This window comes from Procambarus clarkii, chromosome 85, assembly GCF_040958095.1.
Source record: "Procambarus clarkii isolate CNS0578487 chromosome 85, FALCON_Pclarkii_2.0, whole genome shotgun sequence".
Taxonomy (NCBI): domain Eukaryota; kingdom Metazoa; phylum Arthropoda; class Malacostraca; order Decapoda; family Cambaridae; genus Procambarus; species Procambarus clarkii.
Window position 1 is genome coordinate 19,304,277 of NC_091234.1, and position 17,387 is coordinate 19,321,663.

Below are 17,387 nucleotides of genomic sequence, written 5' to 3' on the forward strand. Positions count from 1 at the left end.
AGCGGTGCCTTGACTATTGGCTCCACACAAACTGGGACTTAGCGGTGCCTTGACTATTGGCTCCACACAAACTGGGACTTAGCGGTGCCTTGACTATTGGCTCCACACAAACTGGGACTTAGCGGTGCCTTGACTATTGGCTCCACACAAACTGGGACTTAGCGGTGCCTTGACTATTGGCTCCACACAAACTGGGACTTAGCGGTGCCTTGACTATTGGCTCCACACAAACTGGGACTTAGCGGTGCCTTGACTATTGGCTCCACACAAACTGGGACTTAGCGGTGCCTTGACTATTGGCTCCACACAAACTGGGACTTAGCGGTGCCTTGACTATTGGCTCCACACAAACTGGGACTTAGCGGTGCCTTGACTATTGGCTCCACACAAACTGGGACTTAGCGGTGCCTTGACTATTGGCTCCACACAAACTGGGACTTAGCGGTGCCTTGACTATTGGCTCCACACAAACTGGGACTTAGCGGTGCCTTGACTATTGGCTCCACACAAACTGGGACTTAGCGGTGCCTTGACTATTGGCTCCACACAAACTGGGACTTAGCGGTGCCTTGACTATTGGCTCCACACAAACTGGGACTTAGCGGTGCCTTGACTATTGGCTCCACACAAACTGGGACGTAGGGGTCACTATGCTATTCTACACTTGTGAGCAACAAAGGTAACATTCGTATTAATCATATACAAAATCCTGGCACTTAAGCACTTTACAGATAGTGACCAAGGTTGATGGGGTATAGACCACGTCTTACTGGGGGTATACCACGGGGTATACCACGGGGTATACCACGGGGTATACCACGGGGTATACCACGGGGTATACAACGGGGTATACCACGGGGTATACCACGGGGTATAGACCACGTCTCACTGGGGGTATACCACGGGGTATACCACGGGGTATAGACCACGTCTCACTGGGGGTATACCACGGGGTATACCACGGGGTATAGACCACGTCTCACTGGGGGTATACCACGGGGTATACCACGGGGTATAGACCACGTCTCACTGAAATCTGAGTAACACAAAACACCGCCTACACACAGGGCTCTATAAACACAGTTTAAAACTGCCTATCACTAAGCAACCCGTTCTCGCAAATTTAATAAGTCAATATTGACTTATTAAATATGTGCATAGGTGACATACTACACATAATAGTTTCCCTTGAAAAGCTTCATAGAAAACACCGACCTTACCTAACCTACTTAGTATGTTAAGATAAGCATCTTATTGCTTCGTAATTACAATTATTACCTAACCTATACCTATAATAGGTTAAGTAACAATTGTAATTACGAAGCTATAAGATGCTTATTTTTACATACTAAGTAGGTTAGGTAAGGTCGGTGTTTTCTATGAAGCTTTTCAAGGGAAACTATTATGTGTAGTATGTCACCGATGCACATATTTAATAAGTCAATATTGACTTATTAAATTTGCGAGAACGGGTTGCACTAAGTAACACAGAGAAGGAGCAACGCTATAGCACGTATGTGAACAATGCAGTAATCATTATTGTAGGAGACCATCGGCCGCCACACAAGCGACGACCGGTCTACTGTTCGTCCTGGCGGCGCCTCCGTGTCCAACCGCCCGGTTCCAATAATATTTCACACACTCTTGTATCCCCAAATAGTTCATTTGTATGTCTTATAAAGTTCCGGGCTGTTTTTCAACATTTAGCACTGTTGTTTCTATATATTTTCCAGTACTGAATATACTTTTTAAACATGTATTTTCCTTGTTGTTTACACTGTTCTGGGGATGACACGTTCCTGCTATGACAACGCTCTGCGCATGTGCAGAACTGACAATTATACTGGCGGGGATTTCAAATCCAAGAGTTCGACCGTTTTCTTTCAACATTTAACACTGCTGTTTCCGTCTCTCTCTACTGAGCTACACCCTTCACAAGGGTCTCTCTCTTACACCTGTACCCGATCAGGGTGCGAGTATCTCCTGTATTGATGGTCGACAAGAATAATTCACTGAAAGAATTAGTTGTGGAAGCCACCTCCATCCAGAACTTTAAGGCCAGATTCGACAAAGAATTTGAATGTCAGAATAGTTAAATTATAATCCAACAGGCACAACAACACATCAGTCACCCTTAGTTACTACACTGTGACCCTTCCTCCACCCCACCCTACACTGTGACCCCTCCTCCACCCCACCCTACACTGTGACCCTCCTCCACCCCACCCTACACTGTGACCCCTCCTCCACCCCACCCTACACTGTGACCCCCCTCCACCCCACCCTACACTGTGACCCTCCTCCACCCCACCCTACATTGTGACCCCCCTCCACCCCACCCTACACTGTGACCCTTCCTCCACCCCACCCTACACTGTGACCCTTCCTCCACCCCACCCTACACTGTGACCCTTCCTCCACCCCACCCTACACTGTGACCCCTCCTCCACCCCACCCTACACTGTGACCCTTCCTCCACCCCACCCTACACTGTGACCCCTCCTCCACCCCACCCTACACTGTGACCCTCCTCCACCCCACCCTACACTGTGACCCTTCCTCCACCCCACCCTACACTGTGACCCCTCCTCCACCCCACCCTACACTGTGACCCTCCTCCACCCCACCCTACACTGTGACCCCTCCTCCACCCCACCCTACACTGTGACCCTTCCTCCACCCCACCCTACACTGTGACCCTTCCTCCACCCCACCCTACACTGTGACCCTCCTCCACCCCACCCTACACTGTGACCCCTCCTCCACCCCACCCTACACTGTGACCCCCCTCCACCCCACCCTACACTGTGACCCTTCCTCCACCCCACCCTACACTGTGACCCTTCCTCCACCCCACCCTACACTGTGACCCCTCCTCCACCCCACCCTACACTGTGACCCTTCCTCCACCCCCACCCTACACTGTGACCCCTCCTCCACCCCACCCTACACTGTGACCCCTCCTCCACCCCACCCTACACTGTGACCCTCCTCCACCCCACCCTACACTGTGACCCTTCCTCCACCCCACCCTACACTGTGACCCCCCTCCACCCCACCCTACACTATGACCCCCCTCCACCCCACCCTACACTATGACCCCCTCCACCCCACCCTACACTGTGACCCCCCTCCACCCCACCCTACACTGTGACCCCCTCCACCCCACCCTACACTGTGACCCCCCTCCACCCCACCCTACACTGTGACCCCCTCCACCCCACTCTACACTGTGACCCTTCCTCCACCCCACCCTACACTGTGACCCCTCCTCCACCCCACCCTACACTGTGACCCTTCCTCCACCCCACCCTACACTGTGACCCTTCCTCCACCCCACCCTACACTGTGACCCCTCCTCCACCCCACCCTACACTGTGACCCTTCCTCCACCCCACCCTAAACTGTGACCCCGTCCACCCCACCCTACACTGTGACCCTTCCTCCACCCCACCCTACACTGTGACCCCTCCTCCACCCCACCCTACACTGTGACCCTTCCTCCACCCCACCCTACACTGTGACCCCCCTCCACCCCACCCTACACTGTGACCCAGTCCACCCCACCCTACACTGTGACCCCTCCTCCACCCCACCCTACACTGTGACCCCTCCTCCACCCCCACCCTACACTGTGACCCCGTCCACCCCACCCTACACTGTGACCCTTCCTCCACCCCACCCTACACTGTGACCCCTCCTCCACCCCACCCTACACTGTGACCCCTCCTCCACCCCACCCTACACTGTGACCCTTCCTCCACCCCACCCTACACTGTGACCCCTCCTCCACCCCACCCTACACTGTGACCCCTCCTCCACCCCACCCTACACTGTGACCCCTCCTCCACCCCACCCTACACTGTGACCCTTCCTCCACCCCACCCTACACTGTGACCCCTCCTCCACCCCACCCTACACTGTGACCCCTCCTCCACCCCACCCTACACTGTGACCCCTCCTCCACCCCACCCTACACTGTGACCCCTCCTCCACCCCACCCTACACTGTGACCCTTCCTCCACCCCACCCTACACTGTGACCCTCCTCCACCCCACCCTACACTGTGACCCTTCCTCCACCCTACCCTACACTGTGACCCCCCTCCACCCCACCCTACACTGTGACCCCTTCCTCCACCCCACCCTACACTGTGACCCTTCCTCCACCCCACCCTACACTGTGACCCTTCCTCCACCCCACCCTACACTGTGACCCCTCCTCCACCCCACCCTACACTGTGACCCTCCTCCACCCCACCCTACACTGTGACCCTTCCTCCACCCCACCCTACACTGTGACCCTCCTCCACCCCACCCTACACTGTGACCCTTCCTCCACCCCACCCTACACTGTGACCCTTCCTCCACCCCACCCTACACTGTGACCCTTCCTCCACCCCACCCTACACTGTGACCCCTCCTCCACCCCACCCTACACTGTGACCCTCCTCCACCCCACCCTACACTGTGACCCTCCTCCACCCCACCCTACACTGTGACCCTTCCTCCACCCCACCCTACACTGTGACCCCGTCCACCCCACCCTACACTGTGACCCCCTCCACCCCACCCTACACTGTGACCCTTCCTCCACCCCACCCTACACTGTGACCCTTCCTCCACCCCACCCTACACTGTGACCCTTCCTCCACCCCACCCTACACTGTGACCCCGTCCACCCCACCCTACACTGTGACCCCCTCCACCCCACCCTACACTGTGACCCTTCCTCCACCCCACCCTACACTGTGACCCTTCCTCCACCCCACCCTACACTGTGACCCTTCCTCCACCCCACCCTACACTGTGACCCCTCCTCCACCCCACCCTACACTGTGACCCTCCTCCACCCCACCCTACACTGTGACCCTTCCTCCACCCCACCCTACACTGTGACCCCCCTCCACCCCACCCTACACTGTGACCCCCTCCACCCCACTCTACACTGTGACCCCTTCCTCCACCCCACCCTACACTGTGACCCTCCTCCACCCCACCCTACACTGTGACCCTTCCTCCACCCCACCCTACACTGTGACCCCGTCCACCCCACCCTACACTGTGACCCCCTCCACCCCACCCTACACTGTGACCCTCCTCCACCCCACCCTACACTGTGACCCCTCCTCCACCCCACCCTACACTGTGACCCCTCCACCCCACCCTACACTGTGACCCCTCCTCCACCCCACCCTACACTGTGACCCCCTCCACCCCACCCTACACTGTGACCCCCCTCCACCCCACCCTACACTGTGACCCCCTCCACCCCACTCTACACTGTGACCCTTCCTCCACCCCACCCTACACTGTGACCCCTCCTCCACCCCACCCTACACTGTGACCCCTCCTCCACCCCACCCTACACTGTGACCCTCCTCCACCCCACCCTACACTGTGACCCTTCCTCCACCCCACCCTACACTGTGACCCCGTCCACCCCACCCTACACTGTGACCCCCTCCACCCCACCCTACACTGTGACCCTCCTCCACCCCACCCTACACTGTGACCCCTCCTCCACCCCACCCTACACTGTGACCCCTCCACCCCACCCTACACTGTGACCCCTCCTCCACCCCACCCTACACTGTGACCCCTCCTCCACCCCACCCTACACTGTGACCCCTCCTCCACCCCACCCTACACTGTGACCCCCCTCCACCCCACCCTACACTGTGACCCCGTCCACCCCACCCTACACTGTGACCCCCTCCACCCCACCCTACACTGTGACCCTCCTCCACCCCACCCTACACTGTGACCCCTCCTCCACCCCACCCTACACTGTGACCCTTCCTCCACCCTACCCTACACTGTGACCCCCCTCCACCCCACCCTACACTGTGACCCCTCCTCCACCCCACCCTACACTGTGACCCCCCTCCACCCCACCCTACACTGTGACCCTTCCTCCACCCCACCCTACACTGTGACCCCTCCTCCACCCCACCCTACACTGTGACCCTTCCTCCACCCCACCCTACACTGTGACCCCTCCTCCACCCCACCCTACACTGTGACCCTTCCTCCACCCCACCCTACACTGTGACCCCCTCCACCCCACTCTACACTGTGACCCTTCCTCCACCCCACCCTACACTGTGACCCCTCCTCCACCCCACCCTACACTGTGACCCTTCCTCCACCCCACCCTACACTGTGACCCCTCCTCCACCCCACCCTACACTGTGACCCTTCCTCCACCCCACCCTACACTGTGACCCTTCCTCCACCCCACCCTACACTGTGACCCCTCCTCCACCCCACCCTACACTGTGACCCCCCTCCACCCCACCCTACACTGTGACCCTCCTCCATCCCACCCTACACTGTGACCCCCCTCCACCCCACCCTACACTGTGACCCTTCCTCCACCCCACCCTACACTGTGACCCTTCCTCCACCCCACCCTACACTGTGACCCTTCCTCCACCCCACCCTACACTGTGACCCCTCCTCCACCCCACCCTACACTGTGACCCTTCCTCCACCCCACCCTACACTGTGACCCCCCTCCACCCCACCCTACACTGTGACCCCTCCTCCACCCCACCCTACACTGTGACCCCTCCTCCACCCCACCCTACACTGTGACCCCTCCTCCACCCCACCCTACACTGTGACCCCTCCTCCACCCCACCCTACACTGTGACCCTTCCTCCACCCCACCCTACACTGTGACCCCTCCTCCACCCCACCCTACACTGTGACCCCCCTCCACCCCACCCTACACTGTGACCCTTCCTCCACCCCACCCTACACTGTGACCCCCTCCACCCCACCCTACACTGTGACCCTTCCTCCACCCCACCCTACAGTGTGACCCTTCCTCCACCCCACCCTACACTGTGACCCTCCTCCACCCCACCCTACACTGTGACCCCTCCTCCACCCCACCCTACACTGTGACCCTTCCTCCACCCCACCCTACACTGTGACCCTTCCTCCACCCCACCCTACACTGTGACCCTCCTCCACCCCACCCTACACTGTGACCCCTCCTCCACCCCACCCTACACTGTGACCCTTCCTCCACCCCACCCTACACTGTGACCCCCCTCCACCCCACCCTACACTGTGACCCCCCTCCACCCCACCCTACACTGTGACCCCTCCTCCACCCCACCCTACACTGTGACCCTCCTCCACCCCACTCTACACTGTGACCCCGTCCACCCCACCCTACACTGTGACCCTTCCTCCACCCCACCCTACACTGTGACCCCCTCCACCCCACCCTACACTGTGACCCCTCCTCCACCCCACCCTACACTGTGACCCCCTCCACCCCACCCTACACTGTGACCCCCTCCACCCCACCCTACACTGTGACCCCTCCTCCACCCCACCCTACACTGTGACCCCCCTCCACCCCACCCTACACTGTGACCCCTCCTCCACCCCACCCTACACTGTGACCCCCCTCCACCCCACCCTACACTGTGACCCCGTCCACCCCACCCTACACTGTGACCCCGTCCACCCCACCCTACACTGTGACCCCTCCTCCACCCCACCCTACACTGTGACCCCTCCTCCACCCCACTCTACACTGTGACCCCCCTCCTCCCCACCCTACACTGTGACCCCTCCTCCACCCCACCCTACACTGTGACCCCTCCTCCACCCCACCCTACAGTGTGACCCCGTCCACCCTACTTGATGCTGCGCACAGTCGGGATCAGACCAGAGCCTCCTAGCAGGGTTTCTGCGACAGCAGAGATCCTAGCAGGGTGTCTGTGACAGCAGAGATCCTAGCAGGGTGTCTGTAACAGCAGAGATCCTAGCAGGGGTGTCTGTGACAGCAGAGATCCTAGCAGGGTGTCTGTGACAGCAGAGATCCTAGCAGGGGTGTCTGTAACAGCAGAGATCCTAGCAGGGGTGTCTGTGACAGCAGAGATCCTAGCAGGGTGTCTGTAACAGCAGAGATCCTAGCAGGGTGTCTGTAACAGCAGAGATCCTAGCAGGGTGTCTGTAACAGCAGAGATCCTAGCAGGGTGTCTGTAACAGCAGAGATCCTAGCAGGGTGTCTGTAACAGCAGAGATCCTAGCAGGGTGTCTGTAACAGCAGAGATCCTAGCAGGGTGTCTGTGACAGCAGAGATCCTAGCAGGGTGTCTGTAACAGCAGAGATCCTAGCAGGGTGTCTGTAACAGCAGAGATCCTAGCAGGGTGTCTGTAACAGCAGAGATCCTAGCAGGGTGTCTGTAACAGCAGAGATCCTAGCAGGGTGTCTGTAACAGCAGAGATCCTAGCAGGGTGTCTGTAACAGCAGAGATCCTAGCAGGGTGTCTGTAACAGCAGAGATCCTAGCAGGGGTGTCTGTAACAGCAGAGATCCTAGCAGGGGTGTCTGTGACAGCAGACAGAGGTGCTGTAAACAACACAGCAGGGAGAGGAGCAGAAACACACAGGTGTCTGAGATACTTGTATCCCGGACACAGCCGCCTGTATTGCTCACCTGGACCTCACTAATGTATCTCTCCCTCTTGTATAATGGCTACAAAATTTGATGATCCAAATTGACTGATGTCTATTTCTAAAGCACATGTGTAAACCATTCTTGTTCTTCAGGCCCATACCTGTGTACTATACCTGTGTACTACACCTGTGTACTATACTTGATGTGTTGTGTGTAGCGAGTGTAGCTGCCTAATAGATTCCCCTCCCTGCGTCTCGCGCCATCTAATGTTATTTTTTCTCCCGTTTTCTCTGCAGTATCGCGACAAAGAGGTATAGGTCCGCTGGCAGCCTTTATGTACTACCGTTAGAGGGGAGACTCCTTAGTTTTGGCTCTACCGGGGCTAGTGACCCCCCTTCCACGCATGCTGCTAGCCTTGTGTCTGCACCTGTTTTTCTTAGATGCTCTTGTGTTTCCCGGTTTAAGCATGGCATGACTAGAAGCTTTGTTGCGACGAGCACAGCAAACATTGTGGAAACACGGAGGTTGGGTGTTAAATGTTTGTAACACGTTTTCTTTGTTGTATTTTCTAATGTAACATAACTTGATGAATCGCAGAATTCATCAAGTTGAATTCATCGATGAATGAATTTATTCTGCTTGAAAGATAAAATGAAGTCCCTGATTTAAACTGGACAGACCATTACAGTGGCGCCACTGTTCAGTATGGTGCCAGACCTCTACAGTGGCGCCACTGTACAGTATGGTGCCAGACCTCTACAGTTGCGCCACTGTACAGTATGGTGCCAGACCTACTACAGTGGCGCCACTGTACAGTATGGTGCCAGACCACTACAGTGGCGCCACTGTACAGTATGGTGCCAGACCACTACAGTGGCACCACTGTACAGTATGGTGCCAGACCACTACAGTGGCACCACTGTACAGTATGGTGCCAGACCTCTACAGTGGCACCACTGTACAGTATGGTGCCAGACCACTACAGTGGCGCCACTGTACAGTATGGTGCCAGACCACTACAGTGGTGCCACTGTACAGTATGGTGCCAGACCTCTACAGTTGCACCACTGTACAGTATGGTGCCAGACCACTACAGTGGCGCCACTGTACAGTATGGTGCCAGACCTCTACAGTGGCACCACTGTACAGTATGGTGCCAGACCTCTACAGTGGCGCCACTGTACAGTATGGTGCCAGACCTCTACAGTGGCACCACTGTACAGTATGGTGCCAGACCTCTACAGTGGCGCCACTGTACAGTATGGTGCCAGACCACTACAGTGGCGCCACTGTACAGTATGGTGCCAGACCACTACAGTGGCACCACTGTACAGTATGGTGCCAGACCACTACAGTGGCGCCACTGTACAGTATGGTGCCAGACCACTACAGTGGCGCCACTGTACAGTATGGTGCCAGACCACTACAGTGGCACCACTGCACAGTATGGTGCCACACCACTACAATGGCACCACTGTACAATATGGTGCCAGACCTCTACAGTGGCACCACTGTACAGTATGGTGCCAGACCTCTACAGTGGCGCCACTGTACAGTATGGTGCCAGACCATTACAGTGGCACCACTGTACAATATGGTGCCAGACCTCTACAGTGGCACCACTGTACAGTATGGTGCCAGACCTCTACAGTGGCACCACTGTACAATATGGTGCCAGACCACTACAGTGGTGCCACTGTACAGTATGGTGCCAGACCACTACAGTGGCGCCACTGTACAGTATGGTGCCAGACCACTACAGTGGCGCCACTGTACAGTATGGTGCCAGACCTCTACAGTGGCACCACTGTACAATATGGTGCCAGACCACTACAGTGGTGCCACTGTACAGTATGGTGCCAGACCACTACAGTGGCGCCACTGTACAATATGGTGCCACACCACTACAGTGGCGCCACTGTACAATATGGTGATAAATCTTGCTATGTACATACCATTGTACCAGGCTCATCTCCAGCAAGAGCCAGGAAGGTACCAGAACTTCACATTCCTCCGTCAAGGCTTCAACTAACACATTAACTATCCTCTATTAAACTCACAGTTACCTCACAAATATTAATTTTATTTTAAAAGGGAAAACTGCGTTGGTTTCCTCCTTAGTGAATAGTGTTACTTTTCATCATGATCAAGGAGCACTTGAGGCCTCCAGATGTGTGTTGATACTAACTCTTGAGGGAATTAAGAATCTCGGACCTATCATTAGTGTGTTCAGAAGTGACCCATCTTCGACTATATTATAACTTCTCTAGTAACTGTCGGAACATGAACGTGAACGTTCATGGAGAACATGAACGTGTTCTCCACACACGTTCATACATGACTATACCATCACAGAGAAAGGCAGTTTGTAATATGAATACATGTATAATGTTGTAAGGTATGACATTCATGTATAATGTATGATATTCATATATAATGTTAGAAGGTGTGATATTTAACTAATCAAGTGAGGATGCAGGCTTGAGGAGTGAGGTATTGACAGGTGAGGAGAGACCCAGCTATTGTGCATGTCAAGTGTGGTGAGTATTGAGGCGCCACACTCGCACCTCACCTCGCCTGCAACTGCACAAGGTGTGCATGCCTTATTCAGTCTATTGCTGTTCCCGCCAGACCAATATACAACACAGCGGGCCCCTGAGCAATTGGTATACATTCTTTGTTACCGCATAAATATTGCTTTCATAGTCAGGCGATGAGTCACAATAACGTGGCTGAAGTATGTTGACCAGACCACACACTAGAAATTGAAGGGACGACGACGTTTCGGTCCGTCCTGGACCATTCTCAAGTCGATTGTGATTCAATCGACTTGAGAATGGTCCAGGACGGACCGAAACGTCGACGTCCCTTCAATTTCTAGTGTGTGGTCTGGTCAACTTGCTTTCATAGTATCATGTTATCGCTCTATTATTATTATTGCTTTTGAATCTCTCCTAAACCATTGTATGGAGGGAAGACATCAATATGTTTAAATTACCATAGTTGTCCCTAAACAACGACGTTTTCTTATAGACCGTTTTCTTATAGACGTGATGCCAAACATTGCCATTTTCTGAGAATTATTATTAGCCTTTTAAATCTTTTACTATAATCCTACTTAATGGCATAACTAGTATCTTAATATTTATGATTTAATTGTAATCCTTTTAGTATTTCTATAATATTTATTGTTGGTTTTTATTGATATTGTTCCGTTTTTTTGAAATATTGGAGGACGAGTTTGTAGGTTTTGAGGGGTAACTTGCCAAGTCATTAATCATCCCCCTGACGGAGGGAGAGCTTGGGTAGGGATCAGGGGGTGCTTAAGTTACCCCTCGACACGCACTCCTCCGTCCTCTGTTATAACCCCGTGGTTAAGACTGAGTGATTGATTGAGAGCCCCTCTCCCTCTAGTGGAGCTCCTCTCCCTCTAGTGGAGCCCCTCTCCCTCTTGTGGAGCCCCTCTCCCTCTAGTGGAGCCCCTCTCCCTCTAGTGGAGCCCCTCTCCCTCTAGTGGAGCCCCTCTCCCTCTACTGGAGCCCCTCTCCCTCTACTGGAGCCCATATCCCTCTAGTGGAGCCCCTCTCCCTCTAGTGGAGCCCTTCTCCCTCTAGTGGAGCTCCTCTCCCTCTAGTGGAGCCCCTCTCCCTCTAGTGGAGCCCCTCTCCCTCTACTGGAGCCCCTCTCCCTCTACCGGAGCGCCTCTCCCTCTAGTGGAAATACTTATCAAAAGAAGGAACCAAACTGGGAAGGCTATGTAGCACCATCAAATGTGCGAAATAATCAGAGGGCGCTAAATATCACCAAGGATGCCAATACGAGAACAGAAATGCATAAGGCGAACGATATCAAAAGTATCCGATTCACCAAGAGTGTCAAAGATTAACCCCAGAAGCTTAGCGGAATCCTTGTACACAAGGGAATGTCCATTAAGAGACAAAGAGGGACGAAGAATGACACGCTTCCGAGTAAAAATCATAGAACAAGTCTTAGACCCAGAAAACTTGAAGCCATGATCGGTGGCCCAAGATGACACGGCATCAATTGCAAGTTGAAGCCGCCGTTGAAGGAGAGGCGAATCATCACCCCGACAGCAAAGGGCAAGATCGTAGCGGAGAAGACGCCAGGAGGAAGGGAGGAAAGAAGACCATTGAGAGCAACAAGAAAAAGAGTAGTGCTCAGAACACTACCTTGGGACACACCCTCATATTGCCGAAAAGGGGCAGAGAGAGTGGTACCAAGCCACACTCGAAAGGAACGATGAGAGAGGAAACTCTGGAGGAAGAGAGGGAGATTCCCACGAAGGCCAAAAGAATGAAGTTGGGACAGAATATGATACCGCCATGTAGTGTCATAAGCCTTTTCCAGGTCAAAAAGGACGGCAACAACGGAGGTCTTCGCAGCAAAAGCAGTACGAATATAGACCTCCAAGTTCACCAGGACATCTGTTGAGCTGCAGCATTTACAAAAACCATATTGAGAAGGAGAAAGGAGGTGATAGTGCTCTAAGAACCACATCAGACGAACGTTAACCATACGTTCAAAGAGCTTGCTGACACAACTCATGAGGGCAATAGTGCGGAAGTCCTTGCGGGAAAGACCCGAGAGATCCTGGTTTCCGAACAGGGAGGACAACAGCATCGAGCCAGTCCTCAGAGACTGACGACGACTCCCAGACCCGATTAAACAGACTCAGTAAATACTGAGACGAGCACGGAGGGAGATGTCGAAACATCTCATAATGAATGCCATCGATGCCTGCCACCATAGAACCGCAGAGGGCCAGGGCAGACTGGAGCTCAGAGATAGAGAAAGGATCATTATAGGGAAGGCTGAGATAGGTACAGAAATCCAAAGAACGAGATGCAAGAAGAGGCTTACGAAGAAGGAAGGATTGAGGGAGATGAGAACCAGAGTTAACAAACGAAAAGTGGGAACCCAATTCGGTCGTGACCTGCAACGGGTCCGCCACAAGAGTACCACCGAGGTGAAGGACCGGGGAGACATCAGGAACGAACTTACCCGCTATCTTGAGGATCTTCTTCCAGATCAGTGGGAAGAAGAGTTTCAGACGTGATGGTTATCTTGAGGTTATCTTGAGATGATTTCAGGGCTTTAGTGTCCCCGCGGCCCGGTCCTCGACCAGGCCTCCACCCCCAGGAAGCAGCCCGTGACAGCTGACTAACACCCAGGTACCTATTTTACTGCTAGGTAACAGGGGCATTCAGGGTGAAAGAAACTTTGCCCATTTGTTTCTGCCTCGAGCGGGAATCGAACCCGCGTCACAGAATTATGAGTCCTTTGCGCTGTCCACCTGGCTACGAGGCCCCTAATGGTGGAGACATAATACATCCAACATGCTCGTTTAGCCGTACGGATGGTCCTACGGGCCACCGCATGTGGCTTCTGAAACAAAAGAAAAGATTCAGGCGTCGGCCGGCGACGATGTCTCATCCAGGCTGCACGCTTACAGCGGACAGCCCGAGCACAGTCCACATTCCACCAGAGAACGCACTTCCGCAGTCCCCGAGAGGAAGAGCGAGGAATAGAGTGGAGGGCAGCGTCGAAGACGGTGTCATAAAAAAGGAGGAGAGAGTGAAGGAGAGGCAGAAGGAAGAGGTCAGAGAGAGTATCACTGAGGGTAAATAGGTTCCAGTCTGCCTTCGCAAACTGCCACCTAGGGAAGGAGAGGGAAGGGTGAAAAGAGAAAAAGGTAACAAGGATAGGGAAATGGTCACTGCCAAAGAGGTCATTAAGAACCCGCCACATGAAATCCAAGTAAAGAGAAGACGAGCATAGAGAAAGATCAAGACAGGATAGAGTGCGAGTGACTCAAGAAGGCGATTCCGAGTGTTCGTCAGAGCATCACCCCAAAGGGAATGACGACAATTGAAATCACCCAGCAGGAGCACAAGCTCCGGCAAGGAGTCCAGTAGGTGTTTCAGATCGGGAAGAGAAAGCGGGACACTGGGGGGAGGGGGGGGTGAGGTAAATGGAGCAAATGGTGTACCATTTCCTTACAAAGATACGAGCAGCAGAACAATGGAGAGGCGAAGGAAAAAGTAAAGGAACAAAGGGAACATCAAAGCGTATTAAGAGAGCAGAAGAGTTAAGAGCCCCCCTGGGGGGGGGGGGGGAGAAAGGAATAGCCATGAAAGCGACCAGGACGAGCACCAAGCATCGGCTCCTGGAGACAGACACAAAGGGGCGAAAACCGTGAAATCAGAAGTTGGAGTTCAAGGAAATTGGTGTAATAACAACGAACGTTCCATTGAAGAATAGACATCAACAAGAAGAGAAAGGACAGCAACAGAGAACAACGAAGAAACAAAGGTGAAAAGGGAACACAGCACGTTAAAGAAGCGCAGGATCAGGGGGCATGGGTAAACCGAGTAAAGAAGGAGTGAAGGGAGCTAGAGGACCGACCAGGGGCGGACAAGCAGGGTCCGGAGGAGGAAGAGGGGTGGATAACGGAGGGTCAAGGACAGCAGCAAGAGGGGCAGAAACCAGGGAATGCACCTTAGCAAGGGCACCAACCAGCCGATGGACATCAGCCCGTACTGACAGGCGGCATGGAGAGCCAACAGACGGAGGAGAAGGATGGGAAGGAGGATCAGAGGAAGAAGACACAGGAGACATGACAGACTGGGCAGAAAGAAGGGGAACCCAAGACAGAGGACCAGGAGGGGGACCCTTCGGGACAGAACTCAAAGGAACAGAGGATGGGGTGTGTGAGGGTCCAAGGCCTGGAAACGGTTTTGAGTCTGAAGAAGGTGGGAAGGACGAGGAGAGGAAGAGCGCAACACGCGAGCATAAGAGACGTTAGCATAAGGGGGAGACGGCGAACTTGGCGCCTCGCCTCAGGAAAAGACAAACGCTCACGGTGCTTCAAGTTGAGGACGGCTGCCTCAAGCTTGTAAAATATACACGCACTGGAGAAGGTAGGGTGGGCCTCACCGCAATTGAGGCAGCGAGCCTGGGGAGAAGTGCACTCCGACTTAGAGTGACCTTTGTCCCCATACAAAGGACAGAGAGAGACAGTATCAGAGCAGCAGAGGGCACCATGCCCAAACCTCCAGCACTTATTACAAAGCCGAGGAGAGGGAATATACTCCTGGACGGAGCACCTGGCACCAGCAAGAATGACAGAGGGCAGAAGGATCCTACCATCAAAGGTAATCTTCAGAACCTGAAAGGGTTGGCAGCGACGACCACGAGGGGGACGAGTAAACGAGTCTACCTGGAGGACAGAGTGGCCCTGGGCATCGAGGATATGACGAATATCTTCGTGGCAGTCCTGGAGATTCCGAACACTGGTAGCAACATGGGATGGGAGGAGAATAGTGCCAACACTGGCATTCAACCAAGCATTCTTGTAGACTCGAACAGGGGTTTCGCCAAGGCAGGACAAGGCGGCCAAGTGGGAGGCTGCATCTTGAGAAGGAGCAGCAACGACACGTGTACCGAGACGGGTGGGATGGAAAGTATCAGAGGCATCTACGGAATCAACAAGGTGCCTATGGAGGGAGAAATCGTCAGGAGGCGCAGAATCAAGAGGGAGGAGATGGCCCATGAGTATTTGGCCCATGAAGCGGGACCAAACAAGGCTTGATAGCATCAGTACGGGAAGGAATCAAGCGAGTGCGGCCGTGCCGAGGACGGCGCTGAGAACCCACCAGAGAGAGAGAGGGGTTAAAAGGCGTAGTAGTCACAACTAGAGACTGAGCCGTGCCAGGGGACGTGGTGGTCACCACTGGGGGCTTGGGGCTCGACCCAACCACAGAGGAGGGAGGGGGAGCCGAGGGGAGAAGTCAGGAGGGTCAAAGGAGGAGCAAGGTCGGGGCCCAATGCAGCGGAGGCTACAAAGCCCGGTCTTCCAACATGGTTCGACTTGGGTCGCCCACCCCACGAGCCTGAGAAGGTAGAAGAGGAACATAATTAGACATGAGGATGTAGAGAAAAACATTCATTCACGGATGTGCCCATACCCACCATGGAGCCACAATTAGAGGCAGGACACCCAACAAGTAGCTATCGCTGATCATGCCGGGGCCCCCCAGGGGTGCGTCGTGAGTATACGACCCACAAATGCCACCTTAAGAACCGTGAGTCCGTCGAGAGCGGGTTCAGTGACGAAAAGAGGATTGACAATAAAAGGTTCCCCTCGCTCTTGACGTTGGGTACTACAGTTCTACGGGTGCAAGAGTATGCCTCCTATTTTGATGCCCGGGTGCTTGAGAAGAAGTCCAAAGGAATAACCAAAACAAGCAAAAGGTCGGCAGGAAACGACAAGCAGATAGGAGAAGAGGGGGAGAAAAACGAAACATAAGGAAAAGGAAAAGCGATCCGGCACAATTGGAGAAGATAGCAGCAGGAGCACAAGGCCACAAAAGGACAGAGGACTGTCCCATGGAGCATCACACTCAGGCAGCCGACCAACAAGCCCCCTCACGGCACCAACGGGCCGGATGGGGAGGGGGCAGGACACACTAAGCCGACACACACACAACCAGGACACACTAAGCCACCACACACACACCACCAGGACACACTAAGCCACCACACACACACACACACCACCAGGGCACACTAAGCCACCACACATACATCATGCACACACATATACAACAAACAAACATACATATAAACACACAAACACGCACGAGGAAAAGCCAGGACATTTTCCCTCAGTCAGGGAAAATGATGGACGGACATCACCACACACAGGGACAGGGAAGAATCGTGGATACTACCTATGAATGGTTCAACCAGGCATTAGGGGGATTCGGTAGAGACCTGCAGGAAATGCAAGCATTAATACAGAGCCAAAGGAGTGAGTTGGAGGAAGCCAGGGAGGAGAAAGAGATTTGGAGAAAATCTGAATTTGAACCAGTACGGAGTATGCAACCTTCTGGAAACAGGGGACGAAGCTGATGGAAGACTCCTTCCACGGGGACTCTCT

At 54.2% G+C, this 17,387-nt stretch overlaps 1 protein-coding gene across 10 annotated transcripts in view; it reads left to right on the plus strand.

Annotated features, from left to right (window-relative positions):
- Ih (hyperpolarization activated cyclic nucleotide gated potassium channel Ih) overlaps window positions 1–17,387 on the plus strand; it is a 359,520-nt gene that overhangs the window by 262,001 nt on the left and 80,132 nt on the right. For 7 of the 10 annotated variants that reach the window (XM_069316752.1, XM_069316753.1, XM_069316754.1 and 4 more), the window contains exon 6: window positions 8,722–8,736. The exons of the other annotated variants lie outside the window; for them this stretch is intronic. In XM_069316752.1, the coding sequence (XP_069172853.1) occupies window positions 8,722–8,736 (15 nt within the window). The remainder of the gene's footprint in view (window positions 1–8,721; window positions 8,737–17,387) is intronic. 10 annotated transcript variants of the gene reach the window in all.